This window comes from Caretta caretta, chromosome 10 (genome assembly GCF_965140235.1).
Source record: "Caretta caretta isolate rCarCar2 chromosome 10, rCarCar1.hap1, whole genome shotgun sequence".
Taxonomy (NCBI): domain Eukaryota; kingdom Metazoa; phylum Chordata; order Testudines; family Cheloniidae; genus Caretta; species Caretta caretta.
The window spans coordinates 26155873-26174022 of NC_134215.1; the positions used below are offsets into that span (position 1 = coordinate 26155873).

Here is an 18150-nt window from a genome sequence, read left to right on the forward strand (position 1 = left end):
GAAAATGAACATGTATCGGTCTGCACTGTTTTGGATTGTTATCAAGCAGAACCCATCATCAGCATGGACACGCCCTCTGAAATGATGGTTGGAGCATGAAGGGACATATGAACCTTTAGCGCATCTGGCACTAAATATCTTGCGACACTGGCTACAACAATGCCATGAGAACACCTGTTCTCACTTTCAGGTGACATTGTAAACAAGAAGCAGCAGCATTATCTCCTGCAAATGTAAACAAACTTGTTTGTCTGAGTGACAGGCTGAACAAGAAGTAGGACTGAGTGGACTTGTAGGCGCTAAAGGTTATATTGTTTTATTTTTGAGTGCAGTTTTTTTAAATACATAATTCTATATTTATAAGTTCAACTTTCATGATAAAGAGATTGGACTACAGTACTTGTATGAGGTGAACTAAAAATATTTCTTTTGTTTTTTTACAGTGCAAACATTTGTAATAAAAAATAAATATAAAGTGAGCTCTGTACACTTTGTATTCTGCGTTGTAATTGAAATCAATATATTTGCAAATGTAGACAGCATCCAAAAATATTTAAATAAATGGTATTCTATTATTAACAGTGCGATTAATCGTGATTAATTTTTTTAATCGCTTTACAGCCCTAGAAATTATATGAATGGTGGAAGAAACTGAAAAGCAAAACCAAAACCCAACTGATTTGGAGATTTAAAAACAGATTTTGCTGGGTACCAGTAATTAATACAAGTTTAGATAAACTAACCTGTTTACACCATCTGAAAGGAGGAACTCTGGCTTTAGCAGAAGCAGGGCTGACTCTAGGATTTTTGCCACCCCAAGCAAAAAAATTTTCAGCTGCCCCTGCTTTTTTTTCATGCGCCCCGCCCCCGGCTCCACCCCAACTCCACCCCTTCCCAACCCCTTCCCCAAATCCCCGGCCCCGCCTTTTCCCCCGGGCGTGCCACATTTCCCCATTGCTTCCTGCAGCTCCCCCCCCGCAATTCCCCACCTGAGCTCACCTCCACTCCGCCTGCTCCCCTGAATACGCTGCCGCTCTGCTTCTCACCCTGCCCTCTCAGGCGAGGGAGAGGCCGCGCGCTCAGGGGAGCAGGCAGAGGCGGAGCGGAGGCAAGCTGGGGCAGCGGGGGCACATTTCTAGCCAGGGGCTGCATGGCCGGCTCCGGAATGCTGCCCCTAGAAATGTGCCGCCCAAAACACCTGCTTGTTTTGCTGGTGCCTAGAGCCGGCCTTGAGCAGAAGAACTGCTATTTCTAATCCAGGCAAACAGTGATATTTTGGCAATAATATGTGTTTGTAATGGTGATTGTGTGCTGTTTCCTACTTTTAACATTCATTTCAGTAAACAATTTGGACGTTCCTGAATGAATGAACTCAAAGTTCTAAAAATCAATTTCAGGCATTCATGTCTCCATTAATAATATATTAATCTCTGTAGTACTTCTGCAGCACAGTGACTTCAAGGATCTCATGTGGACTATGCAAACATAAATTAAAAGTAATTGAACCAACCAGGGCTGCCTTCAGCACAGCTGTCAGGGAGCTAGTTATGGGCTTTCAAATGCTCAGGCTGGTATTTTTACAACCCTCGGGAGTTTAGAGCAGCCTGCTCTCAGCTACACCAGCCAGTGATGGCTCCCAGGGAGCTGTCAATCAGATTGGGATTGTCAGAATACAGTACGCTCTAGCCACATGCCCCTCAATGCCCAATGTGCTGAGAAGTGGAAGTGTGGGGCAGAAGTCAGTTAGGCCAGCTGTGATCTCCCTCACACTGGGGGGAATGCTCGGGTGACTAGATCCAGCTGTTTTCTGGCCTCTGAGCACCACTATGTCTAGGGATCCTTGTGGTTGCAGATTTGGCAGCATCCTCCATACATGTTTGTCACTTACGTATTCAGTAAAGGCAAGTGTGACCAAGCACAAATGACTATTTCCCCCGTCCATGAAAGCCAGTGCAAATCAGAAGCTTCCTTGGTCGAAGATCCTATAACTCTACTGTCTTAGCTTTTGAAGATTTTTGGAAGAATTCAGTAAATTAGAAATTAATCTCTGGAAAGGGAATTTTACCATTTTTGATTTCCCCATTTTCTTTGTAAAAACATAAGAACATAATGTGACGGTGTCCCCCATAAGGCTTTATGGAAATATGCTTATGAATGTATATATAAACCCTGTTATAGTCCTAGCCTTCACAACCTCCTCAGGCAAGGAGTTCCACAGGTTGACTCTGCGCTGGGTGAAGAAGATCTTTATGGGATCTTTATAATGATTTTGTTTTGATGCAGAATTGCCTGTTTAAAAATGTGCAGCAATTCAGTTTTCTTCTGTGATTTCATCTTCCCTCAGGACAAGGATTTACACTTGACTAGACCGTATTGATATGAAAATTAATCTTCCTTTGATATATCCTTGTATGTTGGCTCATCTATCATTACGGCCTATTTGTACAAGCAGTAAGTGTTTACTTCATCAAGATATTAATTACTATGTTTATGTATACCTAGATTCTGCAAAGACATACACAGTGATTTAGCTTTACAGTTAACCCTATGGACTCCCTGTATGCCTAAATTGTGTGTGGGAGTGTGTGTGCGCATGTGCTGGATTAGGGCCTTAGGACAGTAAATTCTTCAGGGTAGGGACTCACTCTTATTATGTATTGTACAGCACCCAAAGCAACTGGGTCACACTCCTCATCAGGAGCTGCTGAGAAAGACACCAAAGACTAAATAATCCTGCATGCACTTTTTTTTTTTAAAACCACTTATTATTGCTTGGCATACTGTTCTGAGACATGAATTGAATCCGCCTTCCTCCACTGTGAAAATATGGGAGAAATACATGCAGTTATTTCATTTAATGGCCCAACTTGCTACTGCTATGAGTTTTAGGACTGAAAGAAAAAAAGTTAGTAAGAAAGAAACTAAAATGTTCTTTTTGTACAAAGATTTTCATGGAACTTTTCAACAAAATGAAATGAAAAATTTGGGGAGTATTTTTCTCCCTCTTTCTGGAAAAAATGGGGGAACCCCCCAAACAACTGAAGTGTAGTCCAGCTCCAGTGTGTTTGGCATGGCCAGCGTGTGAACCCCCGCCCCCTTCGGGGAGGCTAGCCCCTGCCCCTTCTGCCTGAGGTCCTGCCCCTATCGCCCCCTCGTACACCAGAGCCCCAAGCCTCCCCAGCGGCCGGAGGAGCCCCAGCCACTTCGAGCCCCAGACCAGCCCACTCTGAGTCCTGGGCTGCCGTCCGGCTGAAGCTGCCCCTGGCCGCCAGCCAGCCCAAGCACTGGCCTGAACCCTGGGCCGACCTGAGCTACCCTGGGCCACTGGCCAGCCCAACCCAGCCCTGGCCACTGGCCGGCCCAAGCCCTGGCCCAATCACGGGGCTGCCAGCCAGCCGAAGCCCCAAGCTCCAGGCCACTGGCCCAAGCAGAGCCTCCGCCGGCTTCAGGGGAGAGGCAGAGCGAGGGTGGGGCCTTGGGGCAGAGGTGGGCAAGGCCACAGCCTAGGTTAAGGGAAACTTAGCCTCCCCTGGTCTATTATATCTGCTGCCCATGGTGTTTGGATCAGCCATTTCAGCAATTATATCCTCTGACATCCTTTACACCTCTGGATTTCACTGGGAGAAGAATGAGGGCATTTGTTAGAGTGACTCTGAATGAAGGATTTGCTGGTATGAAGGGGTGTGTATACTTCTGGTTTATATTTATGAAAAATAAGCTAATAACATTTCTCCTCTTTCGTATACATTTTATATGGCACTTCCTTTTGTATGTCTGAAAAGACTGATTGAGCAAATAAAAATGACTACTTGATTCATTGTAACCTTTGAACACATTGTCTAATAAGGAAAGATTATTGGGGTGCTATCAAAATATATCCATATATATGTTTGCATGCTACAAAGTTGTATCTGTCTGATTTTGAAGATTATTGACTTCGAGTAAGAACTCTCCTCTGCACAGGGCAGCTTTTCCTTCTGATCATCATCTTAGCTTTATGACAGACCATTTACATGGAATAGATAATTATGTCACAAACTCTGCCTTGTGTCTGCGTGATAGGCACTCTTAAAATAGATTTCTTTCAGAGAGCAAGTAAATCAAGATTGATTGGTGTTTGACCCAGGAAGACTGCTGAAACTCAACGTGAACTACATTCAGCAAGAAAAGAAAATGCCTCATAGGTCCTGTCTATAAGATGTATACATTTCACACTTGTGTAACTACACCAGAGAGAGCCTCCAGTGTAGTTAACCTGCACTGGTTTAAGCATAAATTTGCACTGGTACGATTTGATCCTGGTAAGCAACTGAAATCAGTTGACTTCAGTCATTGGCTCAGATCCATAAGCAGAAGATAAGGTGGCAGCATGGCCAATGCATTGATACAAAAGTGCGTGCTTCTGAGTGACTCACATACACATTAGTCTTTCAGAAATCTTTTGCGGGAAAGAGATGCACACATCTGAGATATCTATGCTCTCAGATGCCAAACCCACTGAAGCACATTGAGTTTACAACTTTATATAATCAGATGCTCACTGCACCTTGTGCTCTATTGGAAGGAGATAGCCAGAGGTAGCGATGATTTGGCAAACATGGTCAGTGTTTAATCCATATTTAAGTTGGTACCTACTCATGAGGTAGAAAAAATGCTTAATTCTTGGCATTAAATTTAAATTTGATTATTTTGTTACTGGACATAATCTAGAGCAGAATGATAAACAGGATATATCATACTGTTACCTATCAATGTATTTTGGTAACATTAGAATGTCTATATATTATGAAATAGCAAATGTTTTGCACATAGTGAGAATATTTTGTCTGGCCATCTTAAAGCACTTAATGGACATTAAACCACACAACACATCTGTGGGTAACCACAACCAGTATTTTGCAAATGGGGACACTGAGGCACAGAAGTGAGCCATTTGCTCAGTAGCTCTTGACTCGATGGCAGAACGGTAAACAGAACCAGAAGAGCTGGCTCTTAGGCTTGCTCTCTGACCACTAGAAATATGCTCTCTCTTACAAGATGTGTAGTCATGGCTGCTCTCATTGCTCATATTTTCAGTGACTTTTTTTTCTACCCGCAAGATACATATAGCTGAGCCATACACTACCTGAAAGGCATGTATTGCAGCAGTTATTCCCCTTTCTCCCACACACCCCCCCCCCCATTCTGAAACGGATTAAAGAAACCCATGCCACTCAGACCTACATTTGGAAAGGTTAAAAAAAAAAAACCCAAACCCACAAGTACACTTCATCATGAATTAGCTGGAAAAAGAGAGACCTACCAAAAAAAAAAGTGTTCAAATGTAAGAAAACATTTATTTTCAAACACTTAGTCTGTCCTCCCACATCCTCCCCATAAATAAGAGTCTGATTTGCACAAAGGGAAGTCTTTCCATTCCTGCATGAGACAACTCTGCTGAGATTTTCAAAGCTCCTAGGAGATCTGGATACTGAATTCCGATTATTTTCTAAGAAGTATTCAAATCCCTTAGGGAGGCTTTGGATGACTCGTCCCCCCCCCCCCCAACAAATCCATCCTTTAAAACTGTTTTGAGACGTACTGATGAAAAGGGCTGTATAAGCGCTAAGTAATTACTACTTAGCGATCAAACAACATCTGCAGGCATTCACCTGTTAAGGAAGAACCAGAGCCTCACGATTAAGATTGCTCTCAGTTGCAGTTATCCAGTTCCCCAGGGCATTGCTGCGGTGCAAAGGACCTCTGCTCCTGGCGTCATGCACAGGGGCAGGGGAGTTCCCCCGTTAATGCTGCCGTGAGGACACTGGACTGGTCCTTCAAGGAGGGCCATGCCAGGCCTGCCACGGACAGGCTGGAGGGAGAGCAGGGCAGACGCGCTTACAGTGTAACTGCCAAAAGGGGAGCAAGAGACGCCGGCAGGGCTGAGAGAGCCAGTGCAGAGGGGAGGGGTGTTTGCAGGATCCTCCCCAGCAGCGGGAACTGCTCCCAGCAAGAAAGCCGGCGGGGCTGGGAGCTGCCGCCCTTGCATGTGGCTGCTACGCGCTCCCAGGGCTTTGGTCCCCGTGTCTCACAACACGTGGCCAACGCGCCCCTGTGCTCCGGCCGGGACTCTGCGGGGGGAGCTGTCCGTGGTGCTGACCCGCGCGCCCAGCCCCAGCGCACCTCGCCAGGGCAGCGGGCCGGTCGGGCAAGGGCTGGCCCAGGGCGGGCTGGCCGGGGAGCTGCCCGGAGCGCAGACACAGCAGCGGCGGAGGAAGCAGCGCTCCCGCTGGCTGCCGGCCGTGCTCGGGGGAAGGCGAAGGGCTGGGGCTGCAGGCGGGAAGAGGCGCTGGGATCGTCGGCAAAGTGAGCCTCCCGCCCGGCGTGGCTTGGAGGGGACCGGAGCCGGGGCTGCGGGAGGTGCACGTGGCTGGGTCCTGCGGACAGACTCGCGCTGCAGCGGCGGGGAAGCTCCCGGAGCCGGGGCGAAGGGGGCCGGATTGGGCGCAGCAGGGCTGGCCGCGCTCCGTGCGGGGGATGAGCGCTGGGGGTGTCCCCGTCGGGCGCTAGGCAGCCGGAGACCCAAGGCAGCGGCACCATGAAGATCAAGTTAAGTGGCCTCGCCGTGGTCGTGGTCCTGGCCGGCGTGTTAAGTTTCATCTTGCTGGTGGTAGCTATAGGGACCGACTTCTGGTACATCATCGACGCCTCCAAACTGGAGCGGTTAAACAATTCCTCCGCGACGCTGAGCTCCCACTCGGGACTCTGGCGGACCTGCAGACGTGAGTACGCCTCGACCTCCTGCGGCCCTCTCGGGATCCACAGGGCAGCTAGACGCAGCGTCCTTCCAGGGGGCACAGCCCCTTAGCGGCTGGGAGTCAGGTCTCAGGGCAGGGACCTTGGGGACAGATGTTCCAGTCACAATGAACAACGCGACTGGATGGAGCGTGTCCCCATCCCTGACACTGCCTGGAAAAATCTCCCCGGCACGGCTTCTCCGACTCCTGAAACAGGGGCTTTCCCCTTGTTAATGAGAGTAGGTTTATTAAATGCACACAGTGCCTAGGTATTGTTATGACAATTACACGGACTAATAAGTACCGTGGGGAAGATTAAAAGCCGGAGTTGCATCTCTTTATCTGTATTTAGGTAAGTGAGAAATCTCACCAATTGATTAGGTGGAATATGTACCAGAAAAACTGCACTAACTAGGCACAATAGTCAATAAGAGAGTGAGGCGATGAAACTTTCTATCCTCTTAACATAATTCATTCCCCCCCCCCCAGACGTAGGATTTACAAGAATACTTTTCAAAAGAAGTGCAAACATGTATTTTTATGTAATTAAAACTTTAAAAAACCCATACATTTTCATCATAAATGCAACCCAAATTAACAAAGGCATCTCATGCCCTCTAGATTAAAATGTAAAATTGTGTGGGTTTAAATGCTTGGGGTTGCGGGGGGGGGGGGGGAATACTTAAGCCACTTTTGTCTTTTTCTTTAGATAAAAGGAATAATTTGAATTTTAACCCCAAATGGTGAGATTTAAAATGACCAACAGCGATATTTTAAAGAAGGTATATGTTAAATTTAATCTTGGAGCATATTTTACAGCCTTGGTCTAGAATGGAAGGCTGATAAACTCCTTTGATGCTGTGATAGGATTTTCCATTCTATTTACCTTCTCCTGGCATTCAAATCACCATGATGTCTGAATTAATTTAAATAAAAAAAATAAGAATCACAGAATTAAGCCCAAACAGTGATTAATGTGTATCAAGTGGGGAGGAGAAAGGATGTTGCCTGGATATGAAAAAGCATTCAGGTGGGATTTTCAAAAGCATCAGGGTTGACCTTTGCTCCCATTCAGCAAAATCTTGGCCCCATTGAAATCAATGAGCATTTAGCCCTGCTGAAGTCAATGACAAGGATTTCACCCAGTGGGAACACATTTAGGCAAGTACTGAAATTCTCACCCTCACACAAAAATAACTGATTAAGGGGAGGATGTAGTAGGAGCTGTATGTGCATGTTGAGGAAAACACACGCTAAAGTCTTCTATTTGCATTTGCAATACAAACTTAGCATACTATTTTCCCCCTTCTCTATCAGGTAGGAGCAAATGCTTCCCTTTGATGAACCCTTTCTGGTACAAGAACAACAACATGACTGCTTCGCACAAACAACTCTTACGTGAGTAACTTTTATATTATTTGCATGTCTTCACCCCTCTGCATCACATGGGATGAAAGCAATGACCTATGTCTGGGATATAATGTATGCGCTTTGGGGCAGGGTTTTCACTAGGTGTGTACGCAGCACCTAGCACAGTAGGGTCCTCATCCCTGAGCAAGGCTGTAAGGGGCTGCCACACAGAATTAATATTAATAGCTCAACTGATGTCAAGTGTGTTCCTAAAGGACTTCAATAGGATCAGGACTGGACCCAGGTGATTGTGCATCAGTGTATGACCTGCAAATATCTTCAGTACTGACAATGGGATGTGCACTATTTAGGGCTTGATATTGCAAGCTGCTGAGCACTTCGCATGAGGTAAATACTTGGCTGTTGCTCAGGATGAAAGATCTGCTAGTGATATTTTACTATTAGCAACTATTTCTTAACCTCTGATCCTGGATAAATCCGTTCTCTGTGCATCAGTTTCCTGGTCATTTAATCTCTCCTGTTAAGTGCTTTGAGAACTACACATGGAAATAAAACCACACCACAGGATTACAGAGTTATAAGGAGGATTCAGCAAAAAACCACCACCTCTTGTGTTCTTGTACCTGGCATTGGCGGCCCCATCAATCCTTAGAGATACTGTAGATATTGTAGGAGAAGTCTGATTGGACCAGCAATTCTTTTCTGCTGCTGCCCCTCCACACTGAAACCTCCCCAATGTTTCCTCGGGGACTGGAGAGCAACGAATAGCAGCATGGCTCCCAAGTGAACCATGCTACCACAAAAGAAGGTTGGGCAGCAGTGCAGAGCCACTTTGCTTGCACACAAGCTTTATTTGGCCTGACATCAGGGGTGGAAGTAAAATTTCTCTTACGGGGGAGGGGGCAGCTTTGCCTGCCCTGGAAGGGGCACGGCCTCAGGCGGAAGGGGTGGGCTGGGAGGCATTGTCCCTCAGCCAGCCCACCTGTGCCACCAGGGGCGACTGAAGGGGCCTGGGGTAGCTGCTCCTTTTGCCCCCTCACCCCCGCTGTTGGTGGCCTGGGAGGGGCAAAAGGGGCAGGGATGTTAAAGCACACCTGGCAGGGCCACCGCTGGGGGGTGCAAAAGGAGCAGCGATGTTAAAGCACTGCTATGGCAGTGCTTTAAGCAGGGTCCCTTAAGTCAGCAGTACGGGCTGGTACAGGCGGCCACTTTTTACTGGTATGCCGTACCGGCTTGTACCGCCTTACTTTCACCTCTGCCTGACTTCTGTAGGGTTTCCTAGTGAATCTTGTGCATTCTGCAGGTTTAGAAGGCCATGCAGCCTGTCTAGTCTTCTTATGGGCCTGATCCTTCAAGGTGCCAAATGGCTCCAATTCCCATCAACTTCATTTGCACCTTGCAAGATTAGGCCTTGGGCAGGCTGGGAAGCTGGAAAGCCCCTCTTCTTTCCCATCCATTACAATGAGTGGAAAGCAACTCCACAAAATGAAAGGTTTTTGGCCTGTTTCCTGGTGTGCTGGGAGGGCAGGATAGGGCCTGAAACTTGTCGCTGATAGTGTCAATTGCAGACAGCATTATTGCTTTCATTACCATACAGAAATGCCTACCAAAAGTTGTTGACTGTTATCATCAGATGTCGACATCATGGCACTTAAGACAAAGGGGACAGGCATATATATATGGCAGACAAACATCTGGTGATTGGCAAACAAAAGATAAGTTGTGGCACCTTAGAGACTAACAAATTTATTTGAGCATAAGCTTTCGAAAGCTTATGCTCAAATAAATTTGTTAGTCTCTAAGGTGCCACAAGTCCTCCTGTTCTTTTTGCGAATACAGACTAACACGGCTGCTACTCTGAAACCTGTCAAAAGATAAGTTGTGGGTGAATTTTTTTTAAATGTCAGATGTTTCTGCCTCTGAGCTACTGATGTTTGATTTAAACTGTACCCTAAAGTGCAGTTTTCTTCACAAGCCGTTAGTTGCTTTTATTAAACAGCAGACTCAGGCAGGATGTCTATTTCCCATAGGATTTTTTTTTAAAGCAAACAAAAAGACAGACTGACAATCTTAACTAGATTAGTTTTCTATATTTTGGCATGGCATTCCAGTTTGCACTAAAGTCCTCTTGTGAGTGGGTATTTGGGCTCAGTTCTTCAGTCCCACTGAGCCGGATTCTCTTTTTTCACCTTGTGTAGCAATTTATACCTGCTCAAATCAGTTGTAAACTGGTACTGCTCATGCTCATCATTTTTCATAGACGTAAATGATTATGTAAAGTACAAGGTAGTGGAGTATCAAAAAGCCCATTGACGTCAGGGAGAGTTTTTTGCATACTCTTTAGACATGCATACTGTTAGAGCTCTGTATTTTTCAGACATGCAAAAACAACATGAAATAGAACCAAAAAAGGTATTAAAAATATAAAACTCTCCCCACAGCAGCAGCATCACTTGGAGTGGTGGGCAGCTGTGTCAAATTTGAGTAAGTGGCATTGCAGCCTGGCACAAGGGGTCACAGTCTCTCTCAGTTGTGGCCCAGCTGTCTTTCTGCCATGATGACAGGGGGCAGCCAAGTCAAACTTGAGTAGCATTGAGACCCCATGCACCAGGTTGCAACTCCCAGAGCACTGGGTTGGAAAGGAGCTGCCATGGAAGACTAATGCTGCAATCCTGCACCAGGGCAGGACCCAGCCCCACATCCCCTACATGCATAAAATGAAGTAATATAAAATTCCAGAAAAAAAAATCTAAAAAATAAATAATTTCACAGGGCTCCATATTGCATCTTCTCCTGCAAAATGTTCAACCAGCATCTATATGCTGCTGCATGGATTTTGCAGCATGCACATTAAGATTAAGAATATATTTTGGGGATCTTAATATTTCAATTCTCCCAAGCCCCTGCTAGCTGCAAGCTACAGAACAGATAGAAACATATCAACAGGTACCATATGTCTTTGAGATACAAGTTTGTGTAACTGGAATTTTATGTATGGCTTGCATTCTCCAGCCTAGGAGACACTATTTTAAAAAGTGGGGCATGGTTATCTTTCATATGCAGAAGCTGAAGGAGACAGGGTGAAGATAGAAGCAGCCATCTTTATTTTGCAACCACTTGAAATATCAATGTGGTGCCAACAAGTCTTTCCCCTTATAAAATATCACAATACAAGAGTAGATCAGTGACATGCAAAGTCCAACCAGATGATCTACTATAATGAGATACACAGGCCATAATAAGAAGCTATAGCCGTTTCCACTCATCAAGACCTGTACAATGGTACTCAGTGGCCACCTGATCATACGGTAGGAGAATGCAACTGTTCAGTACGCTCCTCTCTCACCCTAAGGGTGAAGCTTTTATGCAGGTAAGGCTCCATTCCTACAGCTGTTATAACACAAGCAACCTCTCAGTCCAGATCCCATTCCTCATCCATTGTCCCATGGTGCCCATCTGACTTATGGCCAACAAGACTTTTGGCTTCACCTCCTGCCTTCCCAGGCTATGTTTGTGTCACCACAGACTGCAGAAGCTTTTACTTAGATGGGAAGGGATAGCAGGCAGGCACGGGGTGTCCAGGGAGTGTGTACATGGAGGTATAGGTCTGGTCACAGTTATGAGGAAGCTGGATGGGCCTTGCACATATTAATTTGCATAAGGTCCTTCAAAACCTCTGGCCAGTCCTCAGCAGACCTCACTGTGGCTCATTAGTTTTTCTTGTATGGCAGTTCTGCTGCTCATAAGTTTAAATACAGACTGTACATGGGAACATGACAGCAAAAATGCTAGGTGCTCTAATAGCGGGTTGGGGGACCCTAATGAAGGGCAGTGCCTCAAAGCTCAGTGTGTAGCAAGTACCCCACCTCAGAAATCTGAGCACACTTCAAGTTGATTCAGCAAGTAACCATAGTCTTTGCTCCCTCTACAAATGCCAGAAACCGCGAACAAACTGGTCAAGCAGGGTTTCATTTTTGACTATTTTAGGATGATACCCTCTGCCCTACCAATGGTCCTTCCATTTCTGATTGAAGGCAATAGTTTGTGTCCTGGATGCAGATGAACCACTCTGAAAGCCAGAGATCAAGAACCCAGGTATCCCCTGGCAAGCTGGACCCAAATCCTACAGCAAGGATTCTGGTTGTGGTGAGTTTCCAGTGTAGCAGATTGGGAATTCAGCAGAAGCTGGAGTTAGATTTAACCATGAAAACATATAAAGCACCGAGCGCAGTAAGCCTTGTGCTATTGAGCTTACACTAGCCTGTTGTTACTGGTATTGCAATAGCAGTCAGAGCACCCAGATAGGATTGAGAACCCACATCCAGTGCAATGCAGGCATGCAGGCAGACTGAGTCCCAACCCAAAACCTCTACATGTTGCATGTTCAGTATGCACAGAAATTTATAGGGCCAAAACAGGCTTTCACTGCAGTTGGCAGGGGGAAGCAGGAGGTTTAGTCAGCAGGAGATGTGGGGAGGGGTTGGGTCTTCACACTTTTGGAAAACACAGGTAACAAAGTGATTGGCTGTTGGCATTTAAATGAGGGTTTACAGGAAACTTCTCAGTGAAATGAACTGGACGGTTAACACTTCAGTTCCGGTGTCTCAGCTAGTTTAGGCTGTTTTCAGACCCAGAAAAGCGGTGTAGTGGTTGGCACTTAATTCACATTTGGAAAGTTATTTTCACATTGTGAGAGCTAGAAGTATAATTTAGGCAACAAAGCTTAGATTTCAAAGCACAATTCTTCAGCAAGAACAGGATTCTGCAGCCACAGAGTCGTAGGATACAAGGGGGTTCTGCTTATGATTAGACAAGTCTTGTTGGCTTGGAAACAAGAAAAACAGGTCTTCAAAACTGTCAGGAAACGGGAGAGAAAGAGGGGATAGAGTCTAAGATAGAGAATAAAATTGGCTTTATAATGATGGTTTAGACTTAGTGTCTATTTGCGTATCTCAAAGAATAAAAGATTGTTTTCATTCTAATTCAAATCGCATTTCTAGAAAAAAAATGTAGAATGGCCACTAACTTACGGAGTGGCTTACATATTTGCTTAGACAGTAGCAGTTTATTTAGAAATGGCATGCTCATTGGCTAGCCTGATGAAAGAGAGCCCAGTTAGAAGGACTCATTCCAATAAAAGTTTGGTTAGAACAGAATACGAACTGAGTTTACAGGTTTTGCATTTCAGCACAATTAGACTTTATACCTGCCTTTATTCAATCCATTTACTTGGGCTCCACACAGATGCTAGAACTTGGCTGTAATAAATATAACCGTTTGTCCAGAATGGACTTACAGTTAAATTACTCTAAGCTGGTAAGGTTAGCTGATGAAATGAATTGGAAAACATTTGGATACAGATTCATGTGTGGTTTTTTAAAAGGCAAGCAGCCTTAAGGGGAGCACCAGTGAGGTATCAGCTAGAGCAGCAGTTCTCAAATTTTAGCAACCCGAGGACCCCCATTTTGATTTAAAATTTCAGACCCCCAAGTTGCCCTGCTCAGCCCCTGCTCCATCCCTTCCCCGAAAGCCCCCACTCTTCTCACCCGCACTCCACCCCTGCCCCTCCTCTTCCCCATCTCCCCTTCCCTCCCGGTGCCTCCTGCACACTAGGGAACAGCTATTCCAGGGTGTGCAGGAGGCACTTGGAGAAAGGGGGAGGAGTTGATCAGCGGGGCCAGCAGCCTCAGACATGATTCTGCTCCGTCCCCTGAGCTTGCCCCATCCCCGCTCTGAATAAGTCTCTGGTTATCAAAGTCTCTTTCAGTGTCAAGGACTGAACTGATAAAAATAAAGTAGTGATGCTCTCCTAAGCTCCATCCACAAACCTGCTTCCTCAGAAGCCAGATGCCATGCACAGATGACTGGGTTATTAAGAAGTACTTCCCAATCTAAAGCCAATTGATGTCAACTGAGACACTCCCATTCACTTCAATGGGCTTTAGATCAGGGCCAATAGGATCATCCTTCATGTGCGTACAGCAAAAGTGAAATATTTATCAACAATGACATTTTAATCATCATTGTCAGGCTTCAGTTACCACGTGGAAACCATACAGGCGCAGTTCAACCCCACTCCTTACATAGTCCCTTTCCATATACATCACTCATCACAGGGATCCTCACAATGCTAAAAAATAGCTCCAAACACCTAGCTAGACCTAGAGAAAAGAAAGGTCAGAGAAGTAGTGCCTTTCAGCCATTGCCCGTTCTAGAGCCGAGCTCTAACAGAATCATTTTAAATTAGAGCTGCAGCCAGATATGAACACCCATGAGCTTTGGCAATGTGGGGTTCTGGATCTGAAATTAGCAGGCCCCCCCGCAAGGGTTATGTCTTCCATAGGTAGTGAGCACAGCATGCCCACTCCATATGGAAGACATATTTCAGATTCAGCAAGACAAATAATGACTATAAATCCTGCAGGAGAGAGGAAGTAGAGATGTCTCCCTCTGTGATCCTCCATCTCAAATAGTCCCTCACACAGATCAGAGCCCTAGAAGGCAGAATTCTTACACAGAAAGCTGCAGCACACTGAAGTTGCAGCTACACACACAACTGGTCTCAAAGTGTTCAGATACCATTTTTGGCACCTTTGGTTTCTGGCTGGGTATGGAACTAGATGTGTCAAGGTGGCCTGGGCAAAGTCTGTGCCCTGGGCATGAATGAGAGCAGGAGTACTGGTGAAAGTGGACATGTTAAAAGCTTTAGCATTCCCTCCCCCAGATTTCTAATAGCTCACACCTCTTAACTGCTGGTGTCCTTTACAAAGGGATTCAGTTTACTGTCTGCTTCAGATACAGCCGCTGAGTCCTGACAACTTGGAAAGATCGGGTGTGTAAGCCAAAGCTGTCTGTGCTACCAGTGCCATTATTCAGGTAATCGCCTCACATCTTGTTAGCCTTGATAATAGGAGAAGTCATTTTGCACATGGTTAAGCCACTCAAGCAATTTCTCTAATGGAATTGACACAAGCTACATTTTCTTCTACATTAGGCTTCCATTTCCTCTCTTTCCACTTTTCTCATTTTCCCCTCCAACCCCATGATCAAACGCCTCATGGGATGTTTATACATTCTTCTAAAACACTGGCCACTGTCAGATATGGGACGAGATAAACCAGTCATTTGTTCCTGCACAGCAATTTCTAAAATTCCTCTCAACTGGAGATGTGAGTTTTCCTCTGCCCTGCTAATAGTAGCACTTGGTGGTGCTGATGGAAGAGAAGATCTCATTCAAGTCTCTTCTCTACTTTAGAGAAACCGATCGTTCCTTTTCCTACAGTTTTGACTTTAGGGCATGACAGAAGCTTGTTGGCCTCATGAGGAGAGTGCAGGTCAAATTGTGCTTTTGGGCCCATTTCTGCAAGAATGCACTTTGCCAACAGCAGCACCGGATGTGGCAGTAGATACAAATACCTCCATACAAGGGGTCTGAAACATGCTTGCATTCGCAGAGTAGCTTATATTTATATAGTGCATCCAAAAATTTTGAGTAATTATTAGTGGCTCATATACAGATCACTTGGTTTACCTAACAGAGGTGTTTACTGGAGCACAAGATGAAAGCCAATATTGTAGCCAACTTGCATTGCAGGGGGAAATCAGATACATTAGTCAAGATACAGTTACATAACTGCAAACCAGTCAGGACACCCTGACTATTACAGAAGGGATCTTTAAACCTGAACTGTTAGCTACTTGTGAGAATTACATTAAATCTGAAAGGCAGAACTCCTGGCAGTTAGCTACCTTAATACTATGCAAGGGCATCAGTTCAACAGTGATTCAGAGGGAAGATCACCCTCTGCAGAATGGAAAGGTTGTTCTGCAATACGTGGTGTTGCTTTTCCTTTACAGTAGAACAAAAGAAAGCACTAGCATTCAAGACACATTTATCATAATGCGGATAGTAATTAGAGTCCTGTGGTTACCTTTAGGGTTAAACAGCACTTGCCAGTGAGAACCTCCTTTAAAAGGTGTCAGCTATCAGCAAAACAAAAGTCTGTCCTAAATTCCTAATATGATTTCCTGTGTCTGGTTTGGGAGGTGAGCAGAGAGAGAGAGGAGCTGCCTTCATTGTAGACCCAATCAAGCTCTCACTAAATGTCAGAGGGGTCCCCATAGATTTGAAGGTGAGCTGGATCAGGCTCTATGAAAGTAGTTCTGTCATTTGTGAGCAGGAGAGGCATTGCTCCAAGTCAACATAACATTAAGGGTCAGGTTCTGCAGTGACCAAAGTCAAATGCAATGGGAGAGAAGTGTGTGCATTCTGGGCATATCAGCACGACAGCTGGGTCCTTGTTTTGAAATAAAGAGTTTGTTCATGGGCGGGAGGGAGGGAGGGAGGAATCAAAAACAGAGTCTAAAGGGAAAATATATTTTTTAAATGGGAAAAAATTTAACTTTTGGAATTTCTCTCATTACCATGAAAAAATATTGGAAATACATTTTCATTTACCAAAACCTAGTTTTCACTAAGGAAAAAGTATCTAATGATTTGAGATGGTTTTTAACTCTGCAAAACAGACACAATTTCAAAAACTTTCAACCAGCTTTAATGAGAATTGCTCCCCACGCTGGGCCTTGTTGAAGATCACAACCAACCTGACCTGCAGGGGGAATTCACCAGCAGACATCTTACTGCACACCTACTGTTAGCATTCTCTGACAAAAAGTCTGCTATAAGCTTAAATTTCAGTTTTCAAGAAGTAAGGAAATCTGATCCTGGGCAAACCTGCTCATACCACTATAAGATGTACAGTGCTCTGCCGGTATTACACCACTGTGCACTGATTAGATAGCCCAGCCCATATAGCTTTTTGAACTGAATTTAAGGATCAAATCCTACAAACAGGACCCCTAACTGATTTCTGAACTAACATCAATTTGGGACAGGGTTCATGGTGTTCCTATGTATGTACAGCACCAACCCTCATGGGACCCTGATGCTGACGGGGGCTTGTGGGTGCTACTGCTATACACACACACTTTAATAAAAGTGACTTCAGTTTTATATGAGTGTTGTACAGTTTGCAGATCCCTGAAAATGGATCGGGATTCTCTTCTCAAATCAAGGGCCTCTACTAGTATACCAAGATCTTTTAGTCAGTAGCTTTTTGGTATATTTTCTAGCGCTAAATTGATAAAGACTTTTCAATTCTATTTTGATTTGGGTTTAAAAATACAGTGAAAAGAAGGGCACAATTATTTGCTGCTTGAGCAAAACGAGACCATTTTGGACCAGATGGTGCTCTTGATGCCAGCAGCTCCAGTTTCCCCCTGTATGAGGTCAAACACAATGAGCACGGCCACAGGCCTGCAGGGAGGTGCTTTAATGCAATAATGATCTTTCATCTTGTGTCTTGAACCTGCAATCAGCTCTGCACCTGTGTGGATCCAGACGCAAGGCTGGGGTGATTGCGTGTAAGGAAACAAATGACAAAGATTAGAGTAAAGAAAAGTCTAGAGGGAAGACCATTATTAATGGCTGAAACCCTGGTTTGCTTTCACATACTGTGTGCACCACAGCAATAAATACATTAGACACCTGCAAAGCAGGATTTAATCATTGTCAATTCCAAAGTCACTTAAGTACCTCTTAACGTCTGCCTACTTGGAACTATATAGCTATGGGAAATTTAATGTTTCTTGTAGAGGGACAATGAATCTTTGCTGCAATGGCTTATCTCCTAGTTATGATAATGCAGCTGCTCTATCAATTTCCCTCTCAAACTAAGTTCATTTAGCCCTCTGGCTAAATGAAGACACCTATCTTTCCAGCATAAGGACAGTTCAGCCACCAGACAGAAGTCCACCTTAAAGAGTTCTTTAGCTCTACTCCCGTCTCCGGAGTATAAACAGATGCCCAGTCCCTTGATTCCCCACTCTGGGATTGGATTGCTCTGGCTTTCTAGTCAGAGCATCACCCCTGCCATGTGGTACTTTACACACAGCCCTTTGGCTGTCCCTTTAGGCCTCTCCCAGAGCCGCTGCCCCCATTTCG

At 45.1% G+C, this 18150-nt stretch overlaps 2 protein-coding genes across 2 annotated transcripts in view; one reads left to right on the plus strand and one right to left on the minus strand.

Moving 5' to 3' along the window:
- METTL22 (methyltransferase 22, Kin17 lysine) overlaps positions 1 to 18150 on the minus strand; it is a 101692-nt gene that overhangs the window by 50660 nt on the left and 32882 nt on the right. The gene's annotated exons all lie outside the window — the stretch shown is intronic.
- TMEM114 (transmembrane protein 114) overlaps positions 5636 to 18150 on the plus strand; it is a 29756-nt gene continuing 17241 nt past the window's right edge. Inside the window, exons 1-2 of the mRNA XM_048867256.2 lie at positions 5636 to 6761; positions 8094 to 8174. Of these exons, the coding sequence (XP_048723213.1) occupies positions 6578 to 6761; positions 8094 to 8174 (265 nt within the window). The 5' untranslated portion in view covers positions 5636 to 6577. The remainder of the gene's footprint in view (positions 6762 to 8093; positions 8175 to 18150) is intronic.